The sequence below is a fragment of the Halichoerus grypus genome, chromosome 8 (genome assembly GCF_964656455.1).
Source record: "Halichoerus grypus chromosome 8, mHalGry1.hap1.1, whole genome shotgun sequence".
Taxonomy (NCBI): Eukaryota; Metazoa; Chordata; class Mammalia; order Carnivora; family Phocidae; genus Halichoerus; species Halichoerus grypus.
In genome coordinates this window covers 61816533-61839249 of record NC_135719.1, presented here as the reverse complement: position 1 = coordinate 61839249, position 22717 = coordinate 61816533, and the positions used below count along the sequence as shown (strand labels likewise).

General features: G+C 39.3%; 1 protein-coding gene and 1 long non-coding RNA gene across 5 annotated transcripts in view; both read left to right on the top strand.

Moving 5' to 3' along the window:
- The window catches only part of AP4E1 (adaptor related protein complex 4 subunit epsilon 1), a 54451-nt gene extending 42897 nt beyond the window's left edge, over nucleotides 1–11554 (top strand). For 3 of the 4 annotated variants that reach the window (XM_078079343.1, XM_078079342.1, XM_078079345.1), the window contains 4 exons: nucleotides 1877–2437; nucleotides 5538–5728; nucleotides 7257–7414; nucleotides 8471–11554. In XM_078079343.1, coding sequence (XP_077935469.1) covers nucleotides 1877–2437; nucleotides 5538–5728; nucleotides 7257–7414; nucleotides 8471–8631 — 1071 coding nt within the window. In that variant the 3' untranslated portion in view covers nucleotides 8632–11554. The remainder of the gene's footprint in view (nucleotides 1–1876; nucleotides 2438–5537; nucleotides 5729–7256; nucleotides 7415–8470) is intronic. The other variant, XM_078079346.1, reaches the window with a different exon arrangement.
- Nucleotides 11555–15119: 3565 nt separating this feature from the next.
- LOC144382889 (uncharacterized) lies at nucleotides 15120–18146 on the top strand. The gene is made up of 2 exons (XR_013450468.1): nucleotides 15120–15609; nucleotides 15697–18146. It is a non-coding gene; the product is annotated as an uncharacterized LOC144382889 (long non-coding RNA).
- The last annotated feature ends 4571 nt before the right edge of the window (nucleotides 18147–22717 follow it).

Here is a 22717-nt window from a genome sequence, read left to right as displayed (position 1 = left end):
TTTATTTAAATTCTAGTAAGTTAACCTATAGTGTAATATTAATATGTTTCAGGTGTAGAATTTAGTGATTTAATACTTATACAACACCTGGTGCTCATCACTACAAGTGCCCTCCTTAATCCCCATCATCTATTTAACCCATCCCCTCATGCCCTTCCCCTCTGGTAACCCTCAGTTTGTTCCCTATAGTTAAGAGTCTGTTTCTTGGTTTTCCTTTCTCTTTTACCTTCATTTTTAAAAGTTATTTTCTCTGAAGCCTAGGTTGACTGTTTCTTTTCTTTAAATATTTTAACAAAGATGTCACTCTAGTGTCTTATGGCTTGTGTAGCTTCTGATTAACAGGAGATTAGACAGTACAGAAGAAAAAAATTATTAAGCTTGAAGACAAAGTATCAAAAGTACCCAAAATGAAACACAGGAAAGAGAAAATAAAAAACAAATGAAAACACTCAGAGCATCAGTGACCTGAGGAGCAATACTGAACAGTCTAATAGATGTCTAATTCAAGTCCCACAGCTACTTGAAAATGGAAGTCCTTCACCCACCCACTCGTTGTCATTTTTGTGTTAATAAAATTTTAGTTCTTTGATGACTTCTGAATCGAAAGATAGGAGACAAACTCATCTGCCGAGAGTTGGAAGAGGTATTGGGACTTGAGGGTGTGAGAGGGTATGGAAGAGAAACTAGAATTTGGGTTAACTAGAATCCTGTGAATGGCAGCCACACCGCCCCAAGGAGGATGGAGACATGGATTTAGAGTAGTGCCAATCTGCACTGATTCTACATAGGACTTTGGAGGGCAAGGGGGAACTGTGAGCCATCACTGCATGCTTACGCAGATTTGCAGACCTTTCCCCAGGAGTGTTGGTTCAAAGATGGCAAATTTGCCATTCCCATTTCCTGAGTCTGTAGGAAACATCACTAGTCACTGATAAGAGTTCTTGCCTGCTGTGTGTGTCAGCCACTGCCAGTTGGTTCTTGAAGTAAAATCAGTTTTTCTTATCTGTTTATTGACTTGTGGGCCATGAAATCGTGGTTATTGTAGACTACCAAACCAGAGTTTGAGCCATCCCTGTATTTGAAGGTATTTTCTCTTCTATAGGACAACTCTGGAAACTCAAAAAATGGCTAGGTTTCTCACTGTTTTTATCTTACTTTATTTTTTAAATTTTACTGCTTTTTATTTTTTTTTTTAATTTTATTTATTTATTTGACAAAAAGAGAGAGTACAAGCAGGGGGAGTGGCAGGTAAGGGAGTGGGAGAAATAGGCTCCCCACTGAGCAGGGAGCTTGGTGTGGGGCTTGATCCCAGGAATCTGGGATCATGACCTGAGCTGAAGGATTAATCAACTGAGACACCCAAGCGCCCTATTTTTTTTTTTTAGAGAGAGTGCACGCAAGCAGTGGGGGAGGGATAGTGAGAGTGGGAGAGAATCTCAAGCAGACTCTGCGCTCAGCACAGAGCCGATGCGGGGCTCAATTCCATGACCCCAAGATTATAACCCGAGCCAAAATCAAGATTCAGACGCCCAACCAACTGAGCCACCCAGGTGCCCCTCACTGTTTTTAATTTGTTCAATTCTATATTCTAGCAATTCTGAATTTGAACAAGTTTTTAGAATTGTTCACAAATGACTTTTTGACTTTCTTTTTTTTATTTTATGTGTTTTTAATGAGAAATAAGATTTAGCTAATAGTTCAAAATGAGGTAGCTGTCAGAATTTTAGGGCTTAACATTTTATTCATCTCTGATTCTTTTGTTAATCTATGCCTTATAGTTAGACTTTAACAAGTTAGTAAAATGCTCATTTGAAATTATAGAAAAAGGTTTAAAACTCATGACTGGTGGAATTATCGTTATGTTTTATTTTTGCAGCTAGGAAAGGCAGATACCGTATCTCACAAATTCAGAAGGAAATCAAAAGTCAAGGAAACCAAAAGTGGAGAAACAACCGGTGCTCATAATATGACCTGTTCTTACTTTAGTTCTTCGTCAAATGCAACTTATGAAGATGATTATTATTTGGATACTTTGCAGGATAGAGGAGACAAAGAATTAAATAAACTTTCTCTCAACTCTGAACTTTTGGATTCTGAGTCACTCACAGAGCTGCCCTCAGTTGAGAAACTCTCCAATTGCAAGCTGTCTTCATCACCTTCTTTGTTTACTGATAACAGCATGGAAGGTTTTCAGCCTTCTCAGTCCACTGCACCCTCAGTTGCTAATGAAACCTCTTTAGCTTCTTCTTTGCTGGAAGAAACTTCTGAACACATGCATTCAGATCTTGTGGAGGTCTGTCATAATGAAACCATATCATTGTCTTCTTACAAAATTTGGAAAGATGATTGTTTATTCATGGTCTGGTCAGTTTCTAGTAAGAGTGGTTTGGAATTGGAAAGTGCTGACTTAGAAATTGCTCCAGCAGAAAATTTCAAGGTAAGACAATGAATGGTTCCTTATTTCTGCCTTAAATAGACAATGCTTACTTAGTGTTTCTGTTGTTCGATCTTCTGATGGTTTCTTCCACATCCTTTTCTCTTTAGTAAAAAAAAAACCCCAAAGGTGTGACAGGTTTTTTTTTTTTTTAATTTTGAGAGGGATGAATTATTCAAAAGAGACAAGGAAACAAAGATTTTCCAACTGTATTGGGGAAGGCCATAAATATAAAGCAAGTATTGATAGAGCACAGTAGTTAAAAAGGTAGGCTCTTGACTCAGAATGCTTGGCTTTGAATCTTGCTTCTGCTACTTATTAGCTGTGTTACATGGTCAGGTTATGTAACTTTGAGTTTCCTCACATTTAAAATGAAGATATTAATAGCATCTGCCTGTTACTGTGAGGAGAAAATGAGTTAATATCTGTAAAATGCTTACAGCAGTACTTGGCACATGGTAAGTGTTATTGTGTTTTATTTTCAGTGTGTATTTTATGGTTTTTTGCCCTCTTTAAATGTCTCATTCATTCTTGTTATAAACACTGAGACAAAGTTCTCAGTTTAACAAAGCAGAACGTCAAGGAGTAAGAATATTGAGGGATAAATGTGTATACTGTCTGCTGCCTTTTTCTTTCATTGATTTATTATTCTATACGGAGTGCTTGGGCATCAATTGTATTTCTTCCCTAGCTCTAAGAGATTGCCATTGTGATTTCTGGAAATATGTTTAATTACATTTTTATATGGATGTCCTTGGTGGAGTTATAATGAGATTTGACCAGTAGATCAGTTATTCCACAAGACTGACCGAATTTCTTCTATGGGCGAAAATGTGTTGAATGGGATATTGCCAGAACTGCTGACCAGGGCAGAAGTTCCTGACTCTAGATGGGCATTAAGATCACCAGTGGAACTTAAAAAAAAATAAAATAGAGTCCGGTCTCAAAATGGAGGTAAAACCGCCGCCCCGTCACCCCCAGCCAGACTCCGGCCGTTGCTACTGGCGCCAGGAGGAGGGGGCCATGATGCAAAGGAACCAGAGTAGTTGAGAAAACCGTTTATTGGTGGTTTGAGCTTTGAAACTACAGATGACAGTTTAAGAGAACATTTTGAAAAATGGGGTACACTTACAGATTGTGTGGTGATGAGAGATCCCCAAAAAAACCTTCCAGGGGTTTTGGTTTTGTGACTCACTCTTGTGTTGAAGAGGTGGATGCAGCAATGTGCTCCCGACCACACAAGGTTGATGGGCGTGTAGTGGAACCAAGGAGAGCTGTTTCTAGAGAGGATTCCGTAAAGCCTGGTGCGCGTCTCACAGTGAAGAACATTTTTGTTGGTATTAAAGAAGATACAGAAGAATATAATTTGAGAGACTACTTTGCAAAGTATGGCAACATTGAAACCATAGAAGTTATGGAAGACAGGCAGAGTGGAAAAAAGAGAGGATTTGCTTTTGTAACTTGATGATCGTGATACAGTTGATAAAATTGTTCAGAAATACCGCACTATTAATGGGCATAATTGTGAAGTGAAAAAGGCCCTTTCTAAACAAGAAGTGTAGTCGGCTGGATCACAAAGAGGTCATGGAGGGTGGATCTGGCAACTTCATGGGTCGTGGAGGAAACTTTGGAAGTGGTGGAAACTTTGGTGGAAGAGGCGGCTCTGGTGGTGGAGGTGGTGACAGCAGAGGTAGTTGTAGAGGAGGTGAGGGTGGATATAAGGGATTTGGAGGTGATGGTCGCAACCATGGTGGTGGTCCTGGTTATAGCAGTAGAGGAGGCAATGGTGGTGGTGGACCAGGATATGGACACCAAGGAGGCGGGTATGGAGGTGGTGGTGCAGTATATGATGGTTACAATGAAGGAGGAAGTTTTGGAGGTGGTAACTGGTGGTGGTGGGAACTATAATGATTTTGGATATTATAGTGAACAACAGCAATCAAATTATGGACCCATGAAGGGGGGCAGTTTTGGTGGAAGAAGCTCGGGCAGTCCCTATGGTGGTGGTTATGGATCTGGTGGTAGAAGTGGTGGATATGGTAGCAGAAGGTTCTAAAAAAATTTCAGAAGAAAAGGGCTACAGTTCTTAGCAGGAGAGAGAGTGAGGAGTTGTCAGGAAAGCTGCAGGTTACTTTGAGACAGTTGTCCCAAATGCATTAGAGGAACTGTAAAAATCAGCCACAGAAGGAACGACGATCCATAGTCAGAAAAGTTACTGCAGCTTAAACAGGAAACCCTTCTTGTTCAGGACTGTTATAGCCACAGTTTGCAAAAAGTGCAGCTATTGATTAATGCAATGTAGTGTCAATTAGATGTACATTCCTGAGGTCTTTTATCTGTTGTAGCTTTGTCTTTTTCTTTGTCTTTTCATTACATCAGCTATATTGCCCTGTAAATTGTGGTAGTGATACCAGGCATAAAAAATTAAGGAATTTTTAAGGAAAAACAAAACAAAATCCAGTCCTATTGCTTGGGCTCTACCCCCATAGCTTGAGTAAGGGTGTAGATTGAAAAGGGAAGGCACGTGTGTGTCTGTGTGTGTGTACTTTTTTTTTTTTAACTCCCGTAGCAATTTTTTTTATAAATTTAATTTTTTTAAGGTTTTATTTATTTATCTGACAGAGAGGGAGAGAGCACAAGCAGGGGGAGGGGCAGAGGGAGAGAGAGAGAAGTAGACTTCCTGCTGAGCAGGGAGCCCTACTCCAGGCTTGATCCCAGGACCCTGGGATCATGACCTGAGCCGGAGGCAGACGCTTAACCAACTGAGCCACCGAGGCACCCCAACTCTCCTAGCTTTAAACATCTGGTGCTAGCCAGGATTGAGAACCAAAAGATACAAGTTAAATAATTTTCATATTGTTGTTGCTAAATTTTACAGAGATTTTCACTGCAATTTGTTACATAACTTTTTCCTGTATACTATTTCTTCATTATCTGTGCTAGTGAATTTTTCTCAAGTGAAGTTGTCATTTTCATAATGTGGTTTGTTTTTAATATCTTACGATAGTGTGTTTTTGTACCACTTCAATAAAATAGAAAATTGGTATTCATATGATAGTCTGTATTGATCCTTCTTCAGTACTTTTATTACTTTTATTTACAGATCACTGAGCAACCTGGATGCTGCTTGCCTATAATAGAAGCAGAAAGCATCAAAACCTTTCAATATAGCGTGCAGATGGAGAAACCTTTTACAGAAGGGAATCTTTCTGGTTTTATAAATTATCAGATGATGGATACTCATTCTGTTCAGCTTGAATTTTCTGTAAACTTATCACTATTAGATTTCATTAGGTAAATATTTTCTGGAAAGTTAATTCAAGTTATTCATTCATTCAGCAAATATTTATTAGGCCTTTTCTCTGGACAGAAACACTGTGTTAGGTGCTGGGGAGTATAATGATTCAAAACTAGATACAGTCCCTACCTTTAGGGAATGTTCAGTCTAGGTAAGAGACATTGAACAATCACATGAATTTATGTATAATTTTGAATTGTGCTGTGAAGAGAAAGTAAATGGTACAAAGCAATTACAATATGGGACCTGATTTAGGTTGGGGTTGATTAGTAATCTTGGAAAACCTCTGAGAGAAAGTAATATTAAAGTGTAATGTTTAAGCTGAAATAACTTCAGAGATTCTGCCTGGCTTTTTTTTAAAAAGCTTTTAAAGTTTCATTTATATTTCATTTATTTAATTAATTATTTCATAAAATCTGTTTATTAAGCTTTAGAGATCTGTAAGAAAATTACTCAAGGTTATTAAACTTTTATTAGAGTTATAGTCAGTATTTAGCATTATACTAGACACTGTGCAGTGTTACCAGAATAATTGAAGACAACATCTTCACTCTTCTGCTTTCATTTAGTTTTATGGATATATTGTACTGTATTAAAACATTTTTTAAAATGAAGGCTGCCTGAACCAAGAATGCAGAATGCTAGTGAATATCTATAAAATTTTTTTAACCTTCACACATTCATTTGCGTTACACTGCTGTAATTTTTGCCTACTCTTTAAAATCTTTTAGTAAGAACGTGTCTCTCTGTCAAAGAATATATTTCTGCCTGTGGTGCTGTTATAAGATAGAATCCAGCCTTCTAAAAACTTACACTGTAAAGGTATATCCCGTGGTGAGCATTAGTGACCTGAAGAAGCGCAATATATGCAATAAACAGTTCTTCTGTGTGTATTAATAAAATCCTATGTATCTTTAAAAAATAATTTTCCTAATTATAAAGTAAGTGCGTAATTATTATAAAAATTCAAATGCTATAGAAAATATAAGTAGAATATAAAAGTTCCTTATAATTCTACCCCCAGAGACCCAGTGTTCCACTATTTGATCTTCAGTCTCATGAACCATTTTCAAAAATACATTTGTTAAAGTCCTTTCCTTGGTCTAATTTACATAAGGTGCTAGATCTTTGTATTCATACTCTTATACATGATGTTGATAGTGTCGTCTTATCCCCAAATCCAAAGTAGACATGAAAGAAAGTTTTATATATTTTGAATGATTCATGAAATTACTTGGTAAAATTTTACTAAATGACTAATACTCAGACAAAGAGAGAACTGAGTGATTTATGGAAAAGACATTTACACTTTAATAACATCTTTTTTGAGAAGTATTTTCATCAGTTTGGAGGTTGATGGTAAGCATTCTAATCATAGTTAATTTAAAAACATGAATGTTGCGGGACCCAGATTTACAATGATTATGTTCTATTCCCATGAGTCATTTGAAATGTATTTGTTTGTTTGTTTAGAATTAATTTCATTCTTTTGGACATAAATCTAATTTTAAAAATTATTTTCAGACCATTAAAAATCTCAACTGAAAACTTTGGCAAACTCTGGTTATCCTTCGCAAATGATGTGAAGCAAAATGTAAAAGTGTCAGAATCTCAAGCTGCTCTGCCTTCTGCCCTAAAGACCCTGCAACAGAAACTAAGACTTCATGTTGTTGAAATTATAGGTTCGTAGAGTTACGAAAAGGCAATCTTGTGTTTATAGGGGCTTGCTCACAGAACATAAATCAAGTTTTAAGTCATTGCAGTTAATTCTCTGGTTAATTGGTTTCATGAGTATCGGATTTCTTAGAGCTGTATTTCCTGTTATGAGTACCTTTCAAATGAGTTGTTCAGACATTGTTAAATAATTTTTTTGTATGGTAAAGTATACATAACAGAAGTTTCCATTTTAACCAATTTTAAGTGTACGGTTCATTGACATTAAGGACATCCTTAATTGTACAGCCATTGCCGCCACCACTTCGAGAACTTTTTTCTCCTCTTTAGCTAAAACTCTGTGCCCTTTAAACACTAACTTGTCATTCCCCTCCCTCTCTACCTCCTGGCGACCACCATTGTTATTTCTGTGTCTATGAATTCAACCACTTTAGGTGTCTCATATAAATGGAATCATGCAATATTTGTCCCTTTGTGACTGGCTTATTTCACTTAGCCTAATGTCTTCAAGGTTCATTCATGTAGCATGTGTCAAAATTTCTTTTCTTTTTAAGCCTGAATACTATTCATTGTATGAATGTACCACATTTTGTTTATCCATTCATCTGTTGATGGACACATGGGTTGCTTACCCCTTTTATCTATTAGGAATAATGCCGCTGTGAGTGTGAGTGTACAAATAATCTGTGTTCAAGTCCCTGCTTTCAGTTCTTTTGGTTATATAATTCTATATTTAATTTTTGAAGAAACTGCCATATAATTTTCCATAGCATCTGTACCATTTACATTCCCACCGGCAGTGCACAGAGGTTCTAATTTCTCCACATCCTCACCAACTGTTGTTATACATACACGTGTGTGTGTGTGTGTGTGTGTGTATGACATATATGTATATCTTATATATATGAGTAGGAATTCATTGTGGATTTAACTTGCATTTCCTTACTGATCAGTGATGTTGAATATCTTTTCACGGGCCTGTTGGCCATTTGTATATTTTCTTTGGAGAAATGTCTATTTAAGTCCTTTTGTCTTAAAGATTTTTAATTTTTGCTTTGTTGTAGGCAATGAAGGGCTTTTGGCCTGTCAGCTACTGCCATCCATCCCCTGCTTGCTGCATTTTCGAGTTCATGGTGATGTATTAGCCCTGTGGTTCAGATCCTCCTGCTCTACTCTTCCTGACTGTTTACTGTATCAGTGTCAAAAGGTGATGGAGGGATCCTAGCAGAAGCTCTGCTTATATTTTACTCCATCAGAATAAATGGTTTACATAAATAAACTTACTTACCAAAGTAAAAACTCTTGGTACTTCTAGTGAAAATGGGGATTATTATAAGCTGTGGTTCTATTGTTTTCTTTATGAATCCTGATCAAGAAAGATCCCCAAGGAACTGTATCCTTAACCTTTTACTCAGGATTGTACAGTACATTTGGGTCCCCAAAAAAGTGACCTAAACTAATGTTATAAACTGCTAATGATTTATATGTCACTTAGTGTAGAGGGACTGAAAATATTTATTTTGTTATAAATAATTTTATAGCAAATTTACTCTAGTGCTAGCTGATTTGTAGTAAAGTGCAAGTCTCAGTTCTCTGCATTAATGGAGGGGAGACAGACATGGCATTGATAATCCCAAACCTAATTCATATTTGGCTTTGGAATGCAGTGTAAGCTTTTTGATAGGCAAGTCATTACTTTCAATTATGTTTTGCTTAGATCAGTATTGAACTAAGTTGGCACAGCACACACTAACAGTTCAGGAGATCCATGAGCATGCTGGATACTGGGGGGATTCAATCTGTGATAAAGTTTTTATTATAAATAACTGGTTACACATGATTGTAGATAATTTGGCTACAAAATTTGTTTTCCCACTTGCATTTATTTTTAAAATTCAAAGTGAATCACTATTCTTATTTTAAAAACCCAGAGCCATTTACAAAATATTGTCATGTGGAAACACAACCTATAAGAGCACACAGATATAAAAGGACTTTTTAGTTATGGTGAATATCTTAGTTACCATTTAGGTCCATTTAGGTCCTTTTGACAAACTAAATTTTGTGAGTATAAATGGCAAAGCCATCTTATCTTTCCTGGCTTTTGAATCCATTAGGACTCAGTGGATACAACCAAAGCAGTGACTGCTTAAGTATACCATACAGGTTCTTCAGCAAAATATCTCATTTTTATGTTGTAGTTTTGCTTTTATGGCCTCTGTCAGAACTCTTGTCAGTAAAAGAGGTTAAGCCTAATATGAATGATGGACCACGATCTTGAGATTGTACATTAAAGTTAAAAACTGAAATAGTAAGTATTTTATAAAATCTTATGGTGCTGTGGAAAATATTCATTATTTCACTTTTTCTGACACTTCACCATGGAGACTGTTCTGGTAATATAGTTTTAAGTCATTGCAGTTAATTCTCTGGTTAATTGGTACTGTTTGTCACCCAGGTGTGGAATTCTGGTTTAAATTATCTCACTAATCATAGCTGATGAAGATACTAAGGGGATTCCCCGGAGCTGAGATTTCATTAGTTTTTCGTGTCTAGTGTTTTCCTCCCTAAAAACTCAAGCACTGTTTTTAAAAATTAATTTTAAGGTTATTCATTTTTAAAAAGTTAATACCTTGTTAATTTTATGCTTTTAAAAACATGCAGTAAAACCTTGCTACAAGAGCAATGGTAAGTGACTGGAATTTCCTGCCTAGGTTTCTCTTTTTTGAGTAGAAGATCAGATTCATCTTCAGGTTCCCAGCAGTGTCATAGTGAAGGGAATGAGCTCTCTCTGGGGTGTGGCGGACACTGGTGGCTAGACTTATCAGCTTCTTTTTTATTTCTACCTCTGTCAACAAAGCCCCCCTGATTCTGCTCTTACTCTGACAAAGAAATAGGACGTACCCTCTCACTTTGTAGAGGAATGCAGTGTATGGCAAAGGAGGTGCTCTCATTTTTTTCTGTCCTCCTGTGTGCTTACGTGATCACCAAGGCTGGGTTGAGTACAGAGCAGTGGGTGCAAGGTGCCCAGCAAGCAGACGGACAACCACCTGGGAGAGATTACAGTGAACTACGGTGCTGCTTGGCTGCAGGGCTGTTCATGAGTGGCAGCACCAGTTGTCGTGAAAGATGTGGCTTGGCCAACAGAGTTGTCTAAGGGTGGGACACGTGTAATGGTAGGTCAGGGCGGGGGGCATCATTTTGGCCTGCCAAAGGGAACTTAGTGCCACTTTTGTTCTTTCTGAACTCACTAAATGGAAAGTAGGGTGACAGAGGTTCCACAGAAATGATTAGTAGAATGTTTACAATGTTTATATTTTTATGGTTTTAAAAACAGTAGGAAAGAGTAAATAGTAAAGAACTTCAGAGCAGTATATATTCTGCCTAAATTAATTCAATGTTTTAAATTCTAAATCAGGCATCACCAACCTTTTTTGCATTGCCGGAGCTATGACTATAAAGTAGGGAGAATGATTTTTGTGGGTAGGTGATCACGTGAAGGGGCAGCATCTGGAGTAAGAGCTATGGTGGGGATGCTCAGCTGTGTGAGAATGTGGCAAGGGTGAATCGGGGTGGGGGGGGCGGCGGATACAGGGCAGACAGCAAAGCTTTAAGAGCAGGTAAATGAAGAAGGATCAGGCTCCCGCCAGAGTAGTCCCTGTGGAGGCGGGCAGATCAGGCTCAGGGGAAAGTGGGCCCCAAGTAAGGGTCCTGAAAATGCTGCAGATGGAAGCTGAGCAGTTAACCAAGTGCCAGTGTGCCAAGCATGCCAAGCACAGCATGTTCTCTGCAGAGGGGCATTATTTTAAACAGTAACCTACTAGCCTCTACCAAAACAGTTGTGCTGAAAATGCAGTATTGCATTTTTTCCTTTTATTTCATGTCAGTAATATTATAAAATACTGAGCTCTTTGTCTTCTTTTTTATGGATAAATGTGGTCTTTGTCTCATGGTTGTGAGCCACTGAAAGTGCACTGAACCTATTCACATATCTTTAAGGTGTTTTGCTCTGTTAAAATTTTAGGAGGGAAAAATGCAAGTGAGAATGACAGCCTAATAGGCATTAATTACCTTATTTTGGAGTTGGATTCTGTAATTGGAAAAAATTCAGTTAAACATGTAATAAATACAAAATGATCTATACTGTTCTTTGGTCTGTGTATTTTTTATTATCTAAATAGCTGAGTAATAAGTAAATCCTATTCAGTAATTTGATAGGGTTAGTGAAAAAGAATAGAAGCAACTGGAATGGGATGAAAAGAGTAATTTAAACTCATTACGGTCCCAAAGAATGTGGTCTAATTGGTTAAAAGTAAAGATATTGCTGTTTCTCTGTGATGTTCAAAGAGAATTTTGTGGGCTTCAGACAGCTTAGAATGTGGATTGATCCTCAGGTGCATGTCCATGTCGCCTGCATTCATTCTAGCCTGACTAGAGCATTCAAAGCAGTGTTGTGTTTCTGTGATGCCCTCTCCTTACAGCCACCAGAAGATGCAAGAAACATAGTAAGTCAGATGGTGACTTAGTGATCAAAGACTCTGAGTCTTCTGGCCATCTCTGCATGTGTATCCTAAACACAAAGCTAGATCAAATGTGGCATTAAATCTCACCGATTTATGCCTGCTATTGGCTATAATGTATAGCAGACAAATTCTGAGACTTGCAGCCCCATCTTTGGGGCATTGAAGGTAAAGGAGATTTAAATGCACCACACCCACTGCAGTAATTGAAAAGAAGGGGCTCTTGAAGGGAGGGGGTGGGTGTGCTGCTGCCAAATGGGCCAGGATTAATGATTGTATGAAAGTTACTTGTTTATATGTGTGCATAATGAGACTATGAACTTTATATGGTTAAGGACCATGTGTATAGTTTATGTTCCCTTTGTCTAATACATAATAGACACTCAATAATAGGGGCTCAGCTTACTGAATGAATGACTAAAAATACTTGTCCCCTCAAAATAAGTAATCTGAGACCAGGTAATATCCAGGGATTGATTTTAGCAATCCCGTGGCTCTCCGAGAAGTAAAGAAAAGTGATCTGATGTACTTTACATATAGATACAAGTCAGCAGAAAGGGATTCTGGTGAAACCAGCTTGTGCCAATTTCTGCCTTGTGGGAGAGAGGAAGCATGAGTGCTTGATGGGACCTTTACTGGCCTGAAAGCTAAGTCCTACGAGAAGGCGCCATGCCATTTAAGAAATCTCTCTGCAAAAACAGTGTGATTACAGATATTATGACTTGGAGGAGGACTTTTCTGCATTATGGCAGATGTCCATGAAGTTGTATTGATATAAAAGAACTTGTTCTAGGACAGAAAGCAGTGGACATTTGATCAGTGAAGCTAAAGATAGGTAGCTAATGAATATGATAAGGCAGATTTACCAGCTAAGTTAGCATTGCCTGTTTCTTTAGAAGGGTGAGCACTGTGATAATGGGAGGGACAACTATACATTAACAAGGCCGACAGCATCAGGAAAGTTGGAGAAGAACAGGTCTTCTGAATAAGCAGCAGGAAACAGAATTACTTAAAAGGAAACGTGTTTTCATATGCATCACCTGGGAAACTTCATGGTAGGTGCCTGGATCCAAGATAGGAAGGTACCCAAAAGATGGGTCCAGAGAACCCTGAGAACTTAAAGACTGTGGCCTGGATACAGGGAAGACAGACCTGGTCAGGGAGAAAAGATGGATGATGTCAAACAGCATGAGTTTCCTGGAGCATCTGTAATGCTGAAAATATCGTGAGTTCTTTTAAGTGGTTGCAGTTAGATTGTGGGCTTCTTTCCAAGAAAGGAATCAATTTCTTTTAGTTATTTTAAACTATTTTCCTAAGTGGATGAGTATTTTTCATTCCCCAGAACATATTGTCAATGCCACTAAATAGCTGACCTTAGGAAGTTCTTCCCTGATGCGGTCTGGCAGGACATGTGCCAAGTGGGCAGAGACTAGACCCCAGAGATTTTTTGTATTTCAGTGAGGGAAAAGTACTTGGAAATCTGTTTGCACATCTCCATCCCTTATATTGTGTGACAAGTAGAAAGTAACAGAGGCGAGGTGTGATATATTCTGAGGGGAAGGGTTTGGTCTGAATTGCCACTATATAATTTAATGAAGTTAAGGGCAAAATCAGTGAGTGGAACAAGCTGGTCCCCACTGATGATCAAGGTGTAAGACTTGATAGATCAAGGTTAAGAATTTATTTTTTCATCTTAGTTGACTGATAAATAGTAGCTGGGGTTAAGTAGAGGAGTTATTGTGAGCTATGGGAAAAATAAAATGATTTGGACCCAAATATTGGACCAGTCTTTATCTAGAGAAGTGATAAGGGTCTTTTGTTATTCATAAGGAGCTGTTTTGAGCAGACCTGATTTTATGCTAATGAAGTGACTCAGAGTGGTGTGCCTACAGACCATCAGGATGGGGTTGGTCACCAGAAAGACCCAAGTGATTAGAGGGATGGAACTTTCAGCCCTGCTCACCTACCTTTGGGAAGGGAAAAGGGAGGGGCAGGGTGGTTGGAGATTAAGCTCTCTATATAAAAACTCTGGAATAGGATTGATGAACTTCCCATGTTGGTGATGCACCCCAGTTCCATGGGGACAGAAGTTCCCATGCTCAGGACCCTTTCAGACCTTGCCCTGTATACCTCTTCATTTGGCAGTTCTTGAAAGGTGGCCAGTCAGAATTGAGATGTGTTTCAAGTATAAAGTGGAGATATGTTTGAAGTATAAACATTGGATTTCAAAGACATAGTGCAAAGGTAAAATAATTTTTATATTAAGGATATTGAAATAGTATTTTAGGTATATTAGACTAAAAGTATATTATCAAAATTAATTTCACGTGTTTCTTTTTCTTTTTTAATGTGGCTACTAGAAAGCTTAAACTCCATATATGATTGCATTATATTTCTATTAGCGCTATCTTGGATCTAACTTTCAACCAAGATCTCTATAACCCTATAAAGATCAAATCTAGAAAAAACAATCAGTGGTTATTCTATCCCTTCCTTGCTCTAATCCTGATATTAAATCCATTATTCTTAAACTTTAATGGCAATTCGGAGAGAATTGGAGTTTGTTCTGGTGCAGTTAACTTACTTGGAATCAGTTTGATCCTTTCAACACCTGCCTTTAAGTTTTCTTAGGCGGATTCCAGAGCAGTCTTTAGGGTTTGGCCATTAAGGCAACACCCTTCTGAAGATACTACCTCTATCTCATGAGGGCACTTTGGCTGGTGGAAACAAATGATTCCATCCCAAATTGTAGCCATCCTGGCCTCCCTGATCTCTTCAGATTTTTCCTTCCCGATCCTGTGCCCTGGAACTTTCTTCCAGGCAGTCAGCTGTACCTACAATTAGGGGATGCAATTAGCATTGAAAGGAAGAGCCCCTTATTGTGGCAGTTAAGCGCTGGTTAAGAAAGCACAATGGAGTAGAAGAGGACTTCTGGAATCTTCCCATCAGTGTGAAGCCTCTGAAGACTTGTGTGGACAGACGATGCCAGACAGGCCAGGAGGGCACAAGCCTTGGCCTCTGCCTGGAACAGCCCCAGGCTAAGAGCTCTGTGGTAGGCCAGCCTGAGCTGAACTCTCCCCAGCACTGGGAGTGGTATTTGGGAATGTTCTTTGTTGGAGAATACTGTGGACTTTGAACTGCTGATTTGTCTGTGCATAATAGTAGGGTTTTTTGGGGAGGGTGGGCAGGGGAAGAGGGTTGTTGTTTCTTAAATAAAATTTCCTTCTGTGGACATTGAACTTGTAAATGAAAATGTCAGCTCGTGGGCTCTCCAGCAGAGTTGCCTCTCCCAACCTCTTCCTTTGATTTCAAGGGCCTAAGTCAATAAAGTGGGTATCTCTCAAGAGTTGTCACTGTAATGCCATGTATCTTCTCAGTACTGGCATTTTTCTTTGTTAGATGGGTGTATGTGTGTGTGTATTTTTTTAATGAAGTGATTCTCAACTAAATTATTTCTTGGTTTAAGAAGTACTATTATTTGAGTTTCTGTTGAAGTTCTATTGTACAAAGTCATTACAGGTGGGTCCTTTGTGCACAGAAGATCAGGAATGGCACCTGCCATCTCGTTTCTAAGATCAGGACAGAGCTGCCATCTATCACATCCCTCCTGCCTCTGGACTCAAGCCTCAGCTTCAGAATCCTTCCTACTGTAGCCCTTCAGGCATCCGTTTCTTCAATAGTAGGTAATCTGAGTTACCACTCAAAATGAAGCCTATTTGTCCTGTGTTAAGTAGAATGTAATTAGTTTATAATAACCTCCTTCTCATTAGGGGCTTCCCAACTTGTAGACTGCGAGGAGCTCTCCGCCTTACCTCTTCATCTGACTTATCTCCTGTCCACAGTGACTGTCTGCCCCTAATTAAATCCAAAAGGCCTCCAAGGAAAAGTGATTTGCCATCACAACAAGGTAACATTTATTGAGTGCCATTGGGTCAGAAACTGTTCCAAACACTATTAGGTGCTTAATCTCCCAAACGCCTGTGTTTTCTTATTTTATTGATGAAGAAACTGAGGCTCAGGGAGCTGAAGTGACTTGCCTGAGGTCACACAGATACCTAGCAGTAGAGTTAGGACTTCAGGGATTTTATGTTCATCCTTGAATGTCCTCTGCCTATTTTCTTACTTCCTTTTTCCTTTTCTTCCCCACCTTGTGGCTTTGGTGAGGAGCAACTGGCCCTTTGGGAGTTCTGCCAGTTGGAGGGTACCATAACTTCTGTGAGCAGATTGACAGGGGATTTTCTTTTCTGACTGGAGAGAGACCTATTTTATTTTTTCTTTTCTTGGTTACTTACAGATTTGAAGCCACTCTGAATGCTGAAAGTCCAGCTAGTCTAAAGAAAATTGAGAAATGACAGTAATTTGTTTTTATTTTAATTTGGCAGTTGGGTCAGGAAATTAAATAATGCTGTGATTATTGTATTTAATTGAAAACTATTTTCAACAAGTTAACATTGATGATTGATGATTCACCGTTTTTATTGTTTTGTATTGGAAAACAATCATCACCAAAAATGAGTGATAAGCAGATTAATCCAGCATGCATATAGATACACAGACACGGAGGTACATACATAGTTATTTAATGAAATAAACATGTTTGACATTATTAACCATTTTATTTGTATATGTGAAAGATCTTTTTTAAATTAATTATTTCAGCCACATCAATTATTTTTTATTTCTTTTAGAGAGAGTGTGCATGTGCACGCCAACAGTAGGGAGGAGTAGAGGGAGAGAGAGAAAATCGTAAGCAGGCTCCACGCAATGCGGAGCCCCACTTGGGGCTTGATCTGATGACCCTGAGATCATGACTTGAGCCAAAATCAACAGTCGGACTGAACCACCCAGGTACCCCCTCAGCACATCAACTTTCAAGGAGGTACCTCTGGGTATATAGTTTCTCAGCCAGTCTAGCACAGTGTAGAATCATCAGACCACCCGTTCCTGACTGGAGTGCTGGGGGCAAGCCCAGGCAGGGCTGTAGGGCCAGAGTTCAGGGGATGTGAGTATGGGGCCCGGGGATGGGCCAGCTGACTGAGGCCCAGTGTGAGGTGTTACTAACTGGTCCAGAAAAGTGTGGCTGCCAGTCGCAGAAGCCCAGAGAGGAGAGGGGTGGTCCTCATGCCAGGCTTCCCCCAGTTCTCCCCAGACCCCATGCTATAACACAGGGGGATAGGAGCCCTAGAGGATTGGGATACAGGAACAGAGCACAGGGTTGACAAAAGGTGATCATCTTTCCTCCTTACCTTATTTCTTTTCTTACATCATTTGAGCACCTTTTATAGGTCAGTCATGATGCTAGGTCCTGGGGAATTAGATTGGATCCTGGCCCTTGGGGAGTTCTTGATTTGGGGGCACTATCCGGATGGCAAAGTGCAGTGAGGGTGGGGACACATGTCTGCAGGAGCCCCACAAGCTGTTCGGAAGGGACCTTCTCCCCAGTAAGGGTGTGAAGTGTATTTCTTTCTAAGAAGGATGACCATGTAATTTATAGTGGAAACTAAGATACTTTTGAAAGTGAATGAGTGCCTTATATATAATTTAAATTATAAAATTTTTGAAATGCTCATTGGTCAACAAATTGGCTTATTATATTGGTGGATTAATATAATAGATAATTAAAAAGCTGTTTCTAAAAAATTTTTGGAAAACATAACTATTTACATTAAAGCAAAAATTAATGTCTTTATATTGATTATATGATCATTTTAAAAAATAACATAAGCAGAATTATTTTTCTTGTAATGTAGTCACATTTCTTAGTGATTTCTGTCCTCAAAACTTCAGCACCTATTCTGTCCAAAAAACAGAGGTGTTTTTTTGAAGAATGCATTAGAAGATATATCTTACTAATTTTTTTCTTAAAATTGCCTGCAGTCATCTTCAGAGTTGCATTTTGTAGTTATTAAGTTTGAAATTGTTGATATTATTCTGTGAAGACTATAATATATTCCTTCGATTTTGGCAGTTTTTAATTGAGATATAATTCACATAACATAAAACCCATCATTTTAAAGTGTATAATTCAGTGTTTTTTGGTCTATTAACTATGTTGTACAGTCATCATCACTATATAATTTCCATCAACCCAAAAGGAAACCCTGTGTCTATTAGCTCTCCCAATTTCCCCTCTCCCCAGCCTCTGGCAACCACTAATGTTCTTTCTGTGTCTATGGATTTACCACTTCTGGACATCTCATAAAAATGGCATCATACTGTATGTGGCCTTTTGTGTCTGGCTTCTTTCACTCAGCGTAATGTAATCAAGGTTCGTTCATATTGTAGCATTTAACAATACTTCCTTCCTTTTTATGGTCAGATAATATTCCTTTGTATGGATATACCACATTTTGTTTATCCCCTTCCATTTATGGACATTTGGATTGCTTCCACATTTTGGCAATTTTGTTTTATTTTATTTTATTTTATTTTTATTTTTATTTTTTTGAGAGAGAGCGGGCATGAGTAGGGGGTGGGGAGGGGCAGAGGGAGAGGAAGACACAGAATCTTAAGCAGGCTCCACGCCCAGCACAGAGCCCGTCTCAGGGCTCAATCTCATGACCCTGAGATCACGACCTGAGCTTAACTGAGCCAATGAGGCACCCCACATTTTGGCTGTTACGAGTGCTACTCATAACAGTACAGATTTTTATGAGAATTATGTTTTCAGTTCTCTTGGGTATATATATATCTAGGAGTGGAATTGCTGGGTCATATGGTAACTCCATGTTGAACTTTTTGAGGAACTACCACAGTTTACCACAGTGGCCACACCATTTTACATTCCCATCAGCAATGTGTAAGAGTCAAGGCAGCCCAAGATGGGACATGCTACAACCTAAGAAACGACTCTTTACCCAGGCAAGTGACAGTGACCGTACCCCCTTATATGCAGCCCTGGCCACCTCCCTCCAGGGTCAGCCTCCTCTTAAACAGCCACCCAGAAATTCCCCAGAGGAAAAAATAATGTCAAACAAAGTGACTACAGTGAAGGACTCTTCCAAAGCTCTAAAAGCTGCCATTACCCAAAACAGGCATCCAACACATTCATTTATGACTTGCCATAAATACTAGCACCAGTAATATTATTTTCATATGAGGGCTTGACTTCACAGCACTTTAGAAAGTTATAACATCATAAATAATCTATGAATATGTTATTTCATCTGCTCTCATAATTTGCTCCATCAGAGTTCTGGCCAATTTTAGAAGTTTCCATGTAAATATATAAATATAACGGCAAGAAAAACATGAAAATTGAACAAAATGAGCTCAAGTATCACATTTAATCCATAAACATTATGATAGAATATGAAATTGTTTTATGGGTGGCTAAAGTAAATCTGTTCGGTGGGGGAGGAGATGATGTGTGTTGCCACCAGTCCAAAAAGAAAGGATGCCTAACAGGGAAGCAAGCAGCAGGCCTCTTTAGAATCTCTTTTCTTCTAGTTAGTGATGTACCTCATTATAAATGATTTGGTGCTGCCCTAAAATACTAGACCCAGTACATTTAAGTACATATAAATTTATACTGACACTCTAAGAGTAACAGAAAATACTATTTTATAACACCTAATGCCCTATGACACATCTGGAAATGTGCCATAAAAGAAAACTAATTCCGAAATGGAGTTGGTTCCCATCGATTGTCACTAAAAGTCATTCAGGTGAAAATGAACAGTTTGGGCCTGACTCTATGAAGGTGTTAATTAAGGGCACAGTTACGGAAATGGGTTAACAATTATTGCTAACACTCCAGCGTTCTTAAAAAATATGCCTAGGGTACGATCTGTGGTTCTTCTTTCCTTGAGTCTGGAATCCTCTCCTGCTCTCCTTTTCCAGCTACTTGGGATTCTCTGGGGAACTTTCTGGATGCCTTTGATTCCCAGATGTGCTATGGGTTTGGCGCAGGCAGATTCAGGTTGAGGAGGTTCAAGCGCAGTACTCAGGGCACACGCTGGGGAGGGTTCGGCTGCTGTTTGAGTGTCCATGTTGTGTAGGCAAATCGGGGCTAGAGTAAAGAAATCACTGCTTAGTGGTTTGCTGGCAACTCACTTCCTCCAGACTTCCTCTCTAAGGCTCCAAGTGGACTCAGTATCATTTCCAGGAAGGTATGGAAGTGGCGGCGGCAGTAAGGGTATTGATTTGGAGGATGCATGGGACTAAGAGGAATGCCTAGATCTGGAAAACTTGGTTCTCCCTCCTCCTGAGACTTCTGTTTATAAGGGCAGGAGATTTGGCCTTGGAGGGCAGGTACCCGCTGTGTTATCTGCTGTGGGAGTAAGCAGCAACAAAGGGGGAATGGGGAAAAAAAAAAAAACCTGATGTGCAATTTAGCATAAAAGAAACACATGACATCTTATATTTCACCCATTCTTTAAATTTATTTATTTTTTGTAATAATGAAAGTTCCAGGACCACTTTGGATAGTGAATACCAGTGACCAAAGCTTTTATTTATTTTTTAAAGATTTATTTATTTATTTCAGAGAGAGAGCATGCACACATGAGTGGGGGGAGGGGCTGAGGGAGAGGGAGAATCTCTCTCTTTTTAAGATTTTATTTATTTATTTGTCAGAGAGAGAGAGGCAGGCAGAGGGAGATACAGGCTCCCTGACGAGCAAGGAGCCCGATGTGGGACTCGATCCCAGGACCCTGGGATCAAGACCTGAGCCGAAGGCAGAAGATGCTTAACTGACTGAGCCACCGAGGCGCCCCAGCCAATATCTTTTAAACACCTCCTGCTGGACAGTTTTTCTCTCGTCCTGGTTTCAGTGAAAATTCAGCAACCTCTGGGCCCTTTTATAAAGCACAACAGGGGGCTTACAAGAAAGAGGACAGAGTTAGGAACAGTCACAAGTAGATACACCCGACAGGTAAGGGGTGAAGGGAAACACACCAAATATTCAGGAAGGTTTGAACACTGAAAGTGAGGCACAGTGAGCTTTTTATAGAACCTGGTGGAACTCAAGGAACCATCTCCGAGATAAACACCCTTATTCAAATGCCACAGACACACTGTTTCCCTAAACAGAGACTTGAGGCCTAGTGGTTTTTATGCTGCAGCAAAAGATTTGGGTCAGAACCAAAGTTTTAAAGACTTTTTATTGAAGAAGTTCAAAGATTCATTGGCCAGCAGCCAAGTGTGGTCTGATTTGTTTGCATTTCCTCTGGGAACTCTCAGGCAAGTGAGGAATTGGCCAGCCACGATTGTGAAGGTCACCCACTCCCCTGTGGGTCCTTTCTTCCTGGCATTTACAATGTAGGGGAGGAGAGTCAGGAGGAACCCATTTCCTACAAAGGCCTGGTTTCAGCAGCCCAGTCAAGCTGCAGTTCTCTCCTGGGTGAAGGGGTTACAGTCTCCCCTCACATCCACCTGGCATGAATTAGTCCACAAATGAGATCAGTATCGCTCAGGGTGAGAGGCAGTGAGAGGAGAGGTGGGAAGTGAAATGTCACCACTTCTTCCTTCCACTAGTGGTGGTCGGAGGACCTGCTCCAGGTTTGCAGGCACCACACATGCGTGCTCATGTGCTGGTTTTTCTTGTTCACATTCTTGGAAAGCTTAATGTCTACCAAGAATCTTTCAAGCATTCCTCTTGTTTGTAGTTAACTTAAGAGGGTTTTGGGAAATTTGTCAACTGGATTTGACTTTAAAAAATGAAAAAAAAATTTTTTTCTGTGGTTTTGGTAATTTGAAAAGCAGGTGCTTGTGTCCCACACATGGGTATACATATACATACAGCATGAAGACCCCTCTCCTTTTCTTGGGATTTTGATCACATTGGTAGGGAATTGGGCAAAAATGTAAAAAAGATACCTGATTGCAAAAAGGTGAGGAGGAGGGCGCCTGGGTGGCTCAGATGGTTAAGCATCTGCCTTCGGCTCAGGTCATGATCCCAGGGTCCTGGGATCGAGTCCCGCATCGGGCTCCCTGCTCCTTGGGAGCCTGCTTCTCCCTCTGCTTCTCTCTGTCTCTCTCTCTGTCTCTCATGAATAAATAAATAAAATCTTTAAAAAAAAAAAAGGTGAGGAGGAGGATTTAAAGAGGTGGGTCTTTGGTTCTCTTAGACTGATGAATCCGAGATTCACTGCTGAGCAGAACTCACAACCTCATCAGTGGTTTTAACATCCATGCAGGTGGTGAAGCCTGGAATCTGGAGATCATACATATAAAGGCATGATAGAGCATTGGGTGAGAGGGCAGGAGACCCAAGAGTGAATGTACCATTGAGGATTCTGAGAAGATGGTGGAGCAGGAAGCACCAGGAATCTGTCTTCCCCAGCTAGACAACACTTGCACTGGAAGAATCTGTCTGATCTCACTGTTTTAGAACCCTGGAGTCTATTGAATAAGACAGTCTTGCAACTTCCAGAGGAAGGCTTGGATGGTTAATTTTGGTCAATTTCAGCTCTTAGTACGGTAGCAGCTATCCTAAAGATTCCACACACAAACAAAACAAAACAAAACAAAACAAAACAAAAAACCCAAACCTGTTAGAACTTATATATGAATTCAGCAAAGTAGCGGGATACAAAGTCAACACACAAAAGTCAGTTGCATTTCTATATGCCAACAATAAATCTGAAAAGGAAATTATGGAAACAAACAATTATGGAAACAATTTACAGTAGCATCAAAAATAAGAATTAACAAGGAGGTGAAAGCCTGTACAATGAAAACTACAAAGTGCTAATAAAAATTAACTTCAAATGGCTCAAAGACCCAAACGTAAGACCTAAAGCTATAAAATTCTTAGAAGAAACACAGGGCAAAAACTTCATGACATTG